General features: G+C 44.2%; 1 protein-coding gene across 2 annotated transcripts in view; it reads left to right on the top strand.

Annotated features, from left to right (window-relative positions):
- The first annotated feature begins 9,480 nt into the window (after positions 1-9,480).
- The window catches only part of OTULIN (OTU deubiquitinase with linear linkage specificity), a 31,812-nt gene continuing 30,504 nt past the window's right edge, over positions 9,481-10,788 (top strand). The window contains exon 1 of one of the 2 annotated variants that reach the window (XM_042952962.1): positions 9,481-9,748. In XM_042952962.1, coding sequence (XP_042808896.1) covers positions 9,573-9,748 — 176 coding nt within the window. In that variant the 5' untranslated portion in view covers positions 9,481-9,572. The remainder of the gene's footprint in view (positions 9,749-10,788) is intronic. The other variant, XM_042952978.1, reaches the window with a different exon arrangement.

The raw sequence follows: 10,788 nt of genomic DNA, 5'->3' as shown, positions 1-10,788 counted from the left end.
CCATCCAATAGAAACATACTGTGAGCCACATACGTAATCTAAAACCTTCAGTAATATACTAAAAAATTAAAAAGAAACAAGTGAAGTTAATAATGCATGTAATGTAATCCGGTCAGCCCTTGAACATCACAGTTTGAACAGTACAGGGTGGGCTTATATGTGGATTTTTTTCATTAAATATAGTACGGTACTATGAATATATGTTCCTTATGATTTTCTTAATATTTTCTTTTCTCTGGCTTACATTATTGTAAGAATATAGTACATAATACATATAGCATACAAAATATGTATTAATTGATTATGTTATTTCTAAGGTTTCTGGTCAACAGTATGTTATTAGCAGTTAAGTTTTTAGAGAGTCAAAAGTTATACTTGGATTTTTGACCTTGTGGGGGTTCGGTGCCCCTAACCTCCACGTTATTCAAGGGTCAACTGTATTTCTAAAATATGATCATTTCAACAGTCAATTTAAAAAATTTTAAATGAGATACTTCACATTCTTGTTTTTTAGTCCTAAGTTCTTGAAATCCTATAGTGTTTGATACAGACAGCATTTTTTTTTAATGTTTACTTATTTTGAGGGAGAGACAGGGTGCAAGCGGGGGAGAGGCAAAGAGATAGAGACACACACATAGAATCTGAAGCAGTCTTCAGGCTCTGAGCTGTCAGCACAGAGTCCGACGCCGGGCTCGAACTAATGAACTGTGAAATCACGACCTGAGCCAAAGATGGATGCCTAACCCACTGAGCCACCCAGGAGCCCCCAGACAGCAAATGTTCATTCTGATCAGCTACCTTTCAGGTGTTTAATACCCACAGACAGCTAGTATCTACTGCATTGCACAGGGCAGCCCCTGAGGCCCACACTGTAGTAAGATTTCAGATGGATGAGAGATGTCTTCTGTTTCTGTGTAAGAACATGGTGAACAGTAAGGAAGCAGCTGGAAAGGAGGACAAGCCTATCCGTGCCCTCATACAGCTTTGAAAGGTATCTTCGGCCCCAGGACTTTTGCAGCACAAATGCATGACACGGCCCTGATGTCCCCTGAAAATGTGAGGTACCTCAGTTTGAAGACCACCATTTTAAGGTAAATTCTAGCTGCCAAGGTCTTTGGGAATGATGCAATGATAATGAAATTACCCATTTATGTCTTCTGAAGAAGGCCTAGTCAGCGATCCTTCTAAAATTCTGGACCAAGTAAAAGGAAAAATTCATGACACAGATTATTAGCAGAAGGTCCAGAAAGCGCTTGTTACTTTGTCAACAATGTGCCGGTATGAATTTTAGGGTAAGGTTCACAAGCTACCTGATCACAAGTAGAGAGTTTTTGGTAATGGTAGGGTGGCGTTTTCCTCTCTTAGTGTGATGGAGATAAGATCGGGTTATATGTGAATCATTCACCCACTATCGGACTACTTGAGGAGGAGAAGCTTTCCTGTGTTACGGCATAGCAGTGACAAAGAATCTTTTCCTTACCTTAATTTTCTGGGGGAACCTCTACCCTTTGCCCTTTGGCTGTAAGTTCCAGTGTGCAATATGAATGAGGGGCTTGCTTGCCAAAGGAACCCATATTCTCGTCCTAAAAGGCAAGTATAAGGAAGTAGTTTGTGATACTGTCCTAGTCTGCTTGGGCTGCCATGAGAAAATCCCACAGACTGGGTGGCTTAAACAACAGAAGTTTATTTCTCACGGTTTTAGAGGCTGGAAGTTGAAGATCAGGGTGCCAGTATGGTTCTGTTCTGGAAAGAGCTATCTTCTGGTTTGCATACTGCTGATTTCTCCTGGTATCCTCACCTGGCAGAGAGCAGCAAGGGGAAGAAAACTTTGTCGTGACTCTTATAAGGGCACTAACCTCATTCATGAGGGCTCCAAGCCTCCTGACCTCATTTAATCTTAATTATCCCCCAAAGGCCCACCTTCTAATACCATCCTATTGAGAAGTAGTGTTTCAGCATATGAATGGGAGAGGGGCACAAATATTTAGTCCATAACACCAAATATAGTCACATTGGAGGTTAAGGGTTCAACATATGAATTTATGGGGGATACAATTCAGCCCATAGCAGATATTAAGGTATGTTAGAGTATGGAATTCCATTTCAGAAGCTCTCTAAATAAGATTCATCTGCCTGGATGATTTCTTTAGGATGAAATACTATTTAGCCGGAGGCCAATGACTACTTTAACATCTTCCAGAATCCCAAGTCTTCATATAACATCGTTCACTCTGTCATCTCCTTATGTATGAAAGTTTTATTTTCATGATAAAATAAATATCACCATAAGCCATACTTCTCCCGAGAAAAACTCTTGGGGACAGTTTTGGGGCTTTCCAGGTAAATTAATACTGCTGCAAGATATTTTTTCTAATGAATTATTTCCCCTATTTTTTTTTCTATTTAAAGTTATTTCTTCTAGTCTCAGAACTGCCAAGACAGTAGTCCCCGCCCCCATCCTGTTTTAAAAAAAACGAGCTTTCCACAAACAAGGGGTGTGCTGGAAAAAAGGGGTCTTTCAAATACAACTTGGCTATTCCTAGAGTAGTTAATTTCTAAGTGAAACTAACAATACTTCCTTTCAAGACTGAGTACAGTACATAACCTATGAAACTAGAATAAACTAAAAAGTACCCTTCCTGTTAATACTTTTGAAATTGATGTACAGAATATACTTGAAATCTATTTTTTATTGCTGTGACATTGGGAAATTCCATAGAGTAAAAATGGGGGGTGTTTTGACTTTGCTGTAAAATGTGATTTTATGGTATGGAATGGTGGGGGGCGGGGGGAATATGCCTCCAACTTGTAATAAGTTCCTTACAAATAATTAAATAATCAAACAAAGACACAAACACTCTAATGGTCCAACCCTGTTCTTCATGAACAGTTATTACGAGTAAAGGCTGTGTTTTCAAAGAAAAGGAACTTGGAGTCTTTCATGAATTAACTATTTTAGGCAAGGCAACTGAAGAAATGTTAACTGAATAGTTAACACTATTTCAAAGTGATTCCAAATGTTAGTTACCAAGTCTAAGGACTAACAAATTTCAATTCCATCATATAGCTTTTAGTTGCCTAATTAGGAATGTTAGATTCTAAGGGGAAGCTGGAAACTAACTGGAATTGTGTACAGCAATGTTAATATATAGACTTTTACATAGGCTTATAGATTTTTGTTATTATTTATTCATCTCGACATAAGAATAGGCTAGTTGTAATTATAGCACAGTTCATAGGCTTACTTTTCACCATTTCCTCTAAGAAACTCCAATTTAGGGGCTCCTGGGTGGCTCAGTTGGTTAAGTGTCCTACTCTTGATTTCGGCTCAGGTCATGATCTCACAGTTGGTGAGTTCGACCCTCATGTCTGGCTCTTTGCTGACAGTGTGGAGCCTGCTTGGGATTCTCTCTCTTCCTGTCTCTCTGCCCCTCCCCCATTCTCTGTCTTTTTCTCAATAAAAATAAAAGAAGCTCTAATTTAATTTCTGAATTATTTAGTTTAACACACTTGCTAATAATTTAATTCTGTAACGTCAGTTAAAAAAATTTCACACATCTCCAATGTGTACATATATATTACAAATGTATGTGTACCTCTGTGTTTATGTATATGTGCCCTATAAAACATATACATAGTAGGAAGTTTAAAAAGGTTAAAGATGAAATATAAACATTAAAAGTTTTCTACTGAAGTGCAAAATAAGAACAATATGACTAGATATTCTTCGTTATTTTTTTAAGTTTGTTTATTTTTGAGAGAGAGTGAGTGGGGGAGGGGCAGAGAGACAGGGGGACAGAGGACCCGAAGTGGGCCCTGCGCCGACAGCAGAGAGCCCAATGGAGGGCTCAAACCCACCAACTGTGAGATTATGACATGAGCCAGTCAGACGCTTAACTGACCGACCCACCCAGGCGTACCAATATTCTTCATTATTTTGAAGATCTTGGTTTAACAGTTTGTGACATGTTGATTTGATTTTTTTCTACATAACAGACTTTATTGTTTTGAATAGGTTACAGTTACAGAAAAATGGGGAAGAAAATACAGAGTTCCTATGTACCCCAATTCCCTTACTGGTAACATCTCACATTAGTATGGCACATTTATTACAGTTAATGAACCAATATTGATAGGTTATTATTAAATGAAGGTGATAGTTTACTCAGACTTCTGTTTGAGGACATTTTGTGTTTGTTCCAGGATCCCATGCAGGATCCCACATTACGTTTAGTTGTTTGTCTACCTCTTTAGACTCCTCTTGACTGGGATAGTCTCTCACTCTTCTTGTTTTGGGTGACCTTGACAGTTTTGAAGATTCCTAGTGAAGTATTTTGTAGGATGCTGCTCAAATGGAATGTGTAATTTGTCTGATGTTTTTCTCATAATTAGACTGGGTATGGGTTTTTGGAAGATCACGGAAGCGCAGAGCCATTTTCATCAGATTACATTCATTAAGGTTACAGTCTATCAACATGATTTATCATTGAGCTCAGATAACACGGTAACTTGTGACTCATGGATGGATACGCAGTCTCTAGTAAGTTCCAGTAGTAAGTCAAGAGCTGTTTCTCAAAAGGAGGATCATTTCCACAGAGGACAGCAGGGCTTTAGTCCCAAATCCCAAGGTTCGTCTTGTGATTCACTTATACCTGCTTGCCAAAGACTTCAAACAGCATCTTCATCTGCCACTGACACTTCAAGCACCGTCGGATTTACTGGGTCCTTTGACCCAAATGGCAGAGCAACTTGCACAGTAGCCTGGGCACATGGCAGAAACTTCTCTTTTCTTCCGAGGTGTTGTGCCTCTTCCTTTAATAACAACTTATCCTTCCCCTTGATACACTCCATACCACTGGACCCCTAGTGATTTCACTGAGGAAGAAAGCCCTGGAATTTTGGAGGATTTATTTCCCATCCTCTGAAGTGCAAATATCTCACCAATATGTGTACAGTAATTGCTACTTCCTGCATATGATCTTCAGTGTAATGGAACAGTGTGATTTTCTGTGGAAGGGAAAGGAGGTCTCCACAGACTAAATCATGACATAGGGCTGAGGAGTTGATATATCCTGTGGTGGGTTAATGAAGGTGAATCGCTGGCCTTGCCAGTTGAAAGTGAATTCCTTCTGGTAGTCTTTTTCAACAGGTATAGAGGCAAAAAGGATTTGCCAGATCAATAGCTACATAGCAAGTTCTGGGGAATGTGTTGATTTGCTCAAGCAACGAAACCACATCTGGAATAGCAGTACAACTAGAATCACCACATAATCTATGAAAATCCGTTGTCATTCCCAAGATCCCTCTGTCTTATACACATGCCAAATAGGCTGGTTGAAAAGGAATGTAGTGGGTATCATAACCTCTGCAACTTTCAAGTCCTTAATGGTAGTGTTAATTTTTGCAATTCTTCCAAGAATGTGGTGTTGCTTTTGGTTTATATTTTTATATAGAGAGAGCACAAGCAGAGGAGAGAGGTGGAGGTCGAGAGAGAGAGAGAGAGAGAGAGAGAGAGAGAGAGACTCTTAAGCAGGCTCCGTACTCAGTGTAGAGCCCGACCCGGGGCTCGATCTCATGACCCTGGGATTATGACCTGAGCTGAAATCAAGAGTTGGATGCTCAACCGACTGAGCCACCCAGGTGCTCCCCATTTAGCCTTTTCTACCATAACAACCTTTGCTCTATAGCTCAGGGGATCAACTGGGAATTCTGCTAGTTGCTGAGCATGTCTATTTTGATTACACACTCTGGAACTGGGGAAGTAACCACAGGATGTGTTCAGAGACCCACTGGGCCTAATGTGAGATGAACCTGAGCTAAAACTCCATTAATCACTTCCATGAGACCCTACACTGTGCAGACACAATGATGTTTTGGGTTTCCATGAATCAGTGTCAAGTTAGAGCCATTGTCTCCTAGTCTCCCAAAGCCTGATTATTTCCTTTCCCCCAATGCGCAATCACCCTGGTAGATGGCCACAGGACCCTTTGGGGGAAGGGTAATATACATTTTTGGCAATGTAGCAAGGTCCTTCCTCAAGAGGATTTGGCCTAGAACACAACAGAGATCAAGATGAAGACTGATAAAATTTTATCAGGCTGAATTTATTGAAAAGGACCCACTAAATAGATATTCTAGATACAGCATGTTACCTCGAGGGTTAGAAAAGCCTAACAGTTTATTAATAAATAATATACATTTTTGGCAACGTAGCAAGGTCGTTCAAGAGTACTTGGCCTCTCCTTCGTTCAAAGAATTCTAAGTGTATAAACTGGCTCAAGTGTAGAAAATGATGGAGGGGCTGTGACTTCCTGTTTCGGTGATGCAAGTTAGGACTTCTGTTCACTAGGCCTAGAACTCTTCTGTTTATACCAAGTATGAATTTAGTAGATTGTCCATTTCTTCTTTTCCCTAGGGACACTATGATCAAGAGGGCAATGTCATAGGTCTCTGCAAGTCAGACAATTCTGATTACTGCTTGGGTTCAGCTGTCCATTACAGTAACCACAGCCATCTAGTTTTTGGCAGCTAAGTGCCACCTCTTGGTTCCTGCTATCCCGGGATTCTATTATCCCCACTGCATTTAGGAATCCCAGTTTTACGGTGGTAGTTTCTATTGTAAGATTTACCAGAGTACAGAGAACAATTGCAGAGCCCTTCAAAGATGCTGGGGCTCCCCTCATAGATTTACTTCTCACAGTCATGGTAAAGGGTAATGTTCCTTGGACCCTTCTGGGGTGGATGAGCAAGTCTTACATGGTAAGTCCATTCTAATGTGTCAACTCCCTTACCTCCAAGCCTTTGGATACCTTTCCCGATAGTATCCTAGGCAGTTCTGGCATTTCATTTAATGTAGGTACCTTGGGGAGGATGGAAGTCAAGAGATCGATAGGGTGTTGCTCAGGTCCTTCTCATCGTGGGCCCAGTGGGTCCCTACACCCATCTTATGATTATTTTCCCAGATTCACATGCATAATAGAAAAAGACATACTCAGCAACCATTCAAACAAACTGTTAAGCTTTTTCTAACCCTTGGAAACAACATCTTGTATCTAGAATATCTGCTTAGTGGGCCCTTTTCAATAAATTCAGCCTGATAAAATTTTAAGTCTTCACCTTGATCTCTGTTAGTTTCCTAGCTGCCACAGCAAACTACCACAAAATGAGGGCTTGAAACAACAGAAACTTATCCCCTCACAGTTCTGGAGGACAGATGTCTGAAATAAGTTGTCAGCAGGGCCACACTTCTTCAGAAGACTCTTTGAAATCATCTTTCCTTGCCTTTTCCTGCATTTCTTTGCATGTAGTTACAACACTTCAATCTCTGCGTCCACCTTCACATGTCCTTATTTCTTCTGTGACTATATTCGGCAACCTCTCCTCTTACATGGACACCAGTCACTGGATTTCTGGCCTACTCTAATCTAGTAAGACTTTCCTCTTAACGGATTACATCTGCAAAGACCCTATTTCCAAGCAGGTCACACTGAGGTTCCGAGTGGACATGAATCTGGGGGGATACTATTCAGGGCACGATAATCCCACATCCTTAAGAGCCATGGGAAATACAACCCCTCCCGATATATTCTTTTGTATGCTCTGAATTTTTTTTTTTTAATTTTTAACGTTTATTTATTTTTGAGACAGAGAGAGACAGAGCATGAACAGGGGAGGGGCAGAGAGAGAGGGAGACACAGAATCTGAAACAGGCTCCAGGCTCTGAGCGGTCAGCACAGAGCCCGACGCGGGGCTCGAACTCACGGACCGTGAGATCATGACCTGAGCCGAAGTCGGACGCCTAACCGACCGAGCCACCCAGGCGCCCCTATGCTCTGAATTTTTTAAAGCATGCGGGCTTATTACTTTTTCAAAATTAAAGGAAAAAAACCCCACCCCATAGTTTTTCACCTCAAAGTACAATTATTGTACCCCTATTTTTCCAGCTTATTGAAAAATAATGGACACACATCACCGCATCAATTTAAAGTGTGTAACACAATGGTTTGATTTACATACACCGTGAAATGACTACCGCAGTAGGTTAACACTTACCATCTTATATAGATACAAGAAAAAAAATCCTCCTAGGATCTACTTTTAACAGCTTTCCTATATATCCTACAGCAGCGTCAGACATAGTCATCATGTTATACATTACATCCCTGGCACTTATTTATCTTATAACTGGAAGTTTGTGCCTTTTGACCGCTTTCCTCCAATATTCTTGGAGGACAAAATATTCTTCCCACCCAGTTTCTCCCTTTGATGCCCACTACTATCTAGCCTCCCTACGCTGGACTCCCAGTTTTGCCCTTTTCCAATCTTTTCTCTAACTGCAAAGTGATCTTTTAAAATAGTCTCCACCTTCCCATCTTTCCGGAGGCTCAAGCACCAGCTCCCTCTTTAGCCTAAGGAAGCTTTTTCCCATCTGGTCCCTAGCATTCTTCTTCCAGTTTCATTTTTCAGTAAAATCTCCTGCTACCTGTTTTGTCCCCGAATAGTTGCAGGTTTCTGAAGTGCCCATGGGTCCCCTTCCTCCATACCCCGGTCCTGCACTCTGCTTTGGGAATACCCCTGTGCATTCCCTGACTGCTCATCTTTCGAGGCGACTCTATTTTCTCCCCAGAGATGAAACATTTCGCCTTCTTCTGATCTTTGAGGTCTGCTAATATTTTCCCTTTGCTCGTATTCCCTTACGTCAGATTTCACTTTAATTTTTTGTTTAACGTTTATTCATTTTTGAGAGACAAAGCATGAGCGGGGAAGGGGCAGAGAGAGGGAGACACAGAATCTGAAACAGATTAAATTTCCCTTTAGAGAATACGGCCCATGAACACGCACTGCCGAGCTGGCTCAACTCGGGTAGAACCAGTTCAGCCTCCCGCCCTCGCAGAGACGAGGGACCGTAACTCCCAGCCCCGGAGCCACAAGCCTGACCCCACGCCCAAGACCAAAGCTCTCCGGGCTCGGGGGCGGGTCGTGACGGAGCTGTCACTCGGGGAAGGCCAGGCGAGCCGCACATCACTCAGTCTGCCCACATCCTTCGTTTTATGGTCAAGGAAACCCCGCCCGGCTCGGAAGTCCAGAATGACACTGCAAGGAGCCCAAACACATTAGCATTCTTCACACCCCAGGCTGGCCTTCCTCGTCCTCGCGTTCCTCCGCTGGTTCAGTGTTCTTCCCCTCCTTTCACGCCCCGGAAGGGCCGCAACATCCACGGCAAACCTGACGCGCGGGGAACCCCTGCTTGGACCAGCTGTGTGGAGCATGCGCAGTGTCCACCCCATGCAGGTCTTCCACTCGACCGCGGCTCAGCCCGCGCAGCCGCAAGCTCAGGCGCCGCGTCGAAGGGCTCCCCGCCCACCCAGTCCTAGCGGGCCACGCCCCCTCATCGCGGGTCAGAGGGCTCGGGGCCGGCGGCGGTGACGCGTGCGGAAGCGTTCTGCGCAGCCTCGGAAGCCGGCGGGCGGTACAGCGGCGGCGGCGGCCACGGCCGGGCGCCCCGACGGGAGGGGCGCCGGATCGTTGGGAGGCGGCCGAACCCCGGCGTCGCCGCCGCCGGCGGCGGCCCGATGAATCGGGGCACCATGCCCCAGCCCGGATCGTGGCCGGGCGCGAGCTGTGCTGAGAAGCCGGCGCGGGAGGCGGGGGCCGCGTCCCCGGGCCCCGCGAGAGCCGCGGCGCGGGAGGGCGGGAAGGCGGCGGCCGGCGGGCAGCCGCGGACCGCGGTGCGGTTCCCAGACGAGCAGTGAGTCGCGGGGCGCAGCGGGGGCGGACGGGGGCTCTGGGTCGGTCCCCTCGGGAAGGCTGGGCGTGGGGTGGGCTGGGGAGTAGCCGGCTAAGAGCCCTTCGCAGCCTGTATTCGGGGTAAGGTCGTCGGCGACGGAGAGGAATTCGAAGACGCTTGCATCCAGTGTCCGTACAGGTGGTTTCCCCGCAGGGTCCGGCTCACAGCCCTGGTCACCCAGTGCCTTCTGTTTTTACATCTGCGTTGCTCCAAAGTTAAAACAGAGCTCCGGGAACTTGGGAAACAAACCGGAAAAGCGTATTGTTATAACTAACTCCCAGTGAATCTTTCCTCCGACCTAGTTGGGGAAGGAAGTAAGGTTGCTTCTGTCACAGCCAAAAGAAAACTGAACCATGCGACAAGTTTGTTCTTGGAAGGCAAGTTGCCGCTTGATGAACGCCCCACCTGTTGAATAGACTTTGGACCGAGTCTGACCCAATTCTCTTTTGCCCGTTAGTAGCTTAACAAGCTCTCCTCCTCTCCACCCCCACCCCCACCCCCGTTACTTTTAAGCACGAAAGATAGTGCTGGTTAGAGCAGTTTTTTAGCGAACTATAAAGAAGGCAGCTTAAGTTGGAAGAGTTTATAGTTTTAGCAAGGGTCTGGGGGGAAGGTGGAAGCGAAGTGTAAACTTGAAGGCTGCAACTTTTTCCACACTTTCAGGTTCTAGGCACATATAAATGTCTTTGAATTTCAGAATTGATGAAAGCACTCAGATAACTATTTTGACAGCTTAATTGGCTGGCAAGTTGAATTGTAAGGTGTGTTCAAATTAGATTTTTTTTTGGCATTTCCTAAAAAGGGGTGTTTGGCAGGCCTGGTATACAGCTAGTGTATTATAATAACTTTCCTGTGCCTGGTTCTTTATCATGGGCGTTGACATTCTCGTTTATTGAGCATCTAAACCCTCTGGGATGGTAGTATCCACACTTCATGTGTTAATGGCTATTGGGAAAGCTTTGCAATAGGCAGTCGCAAACTCCCCCACCCCAGGAGCTATG

Source organism: Panthera leo, chromosome A1 (genome assembly GCF_018350215.1).
Source record: "Panthera leo isolate Ple1 chromosome A1, P.leo_Ple1_pat1.1, whole genome shotgun sequence".
In the NCBI taxonomy this organism is placed as follows: domain Eukaryota; kingdom Metazoa; phylum Chordata; class Mammalia; order Carnivora; family Felidae; genus Panthera; species Panthera leo.
This window is presented reverse-complemented; position numbering and strand designations above follow the sequence as displayed.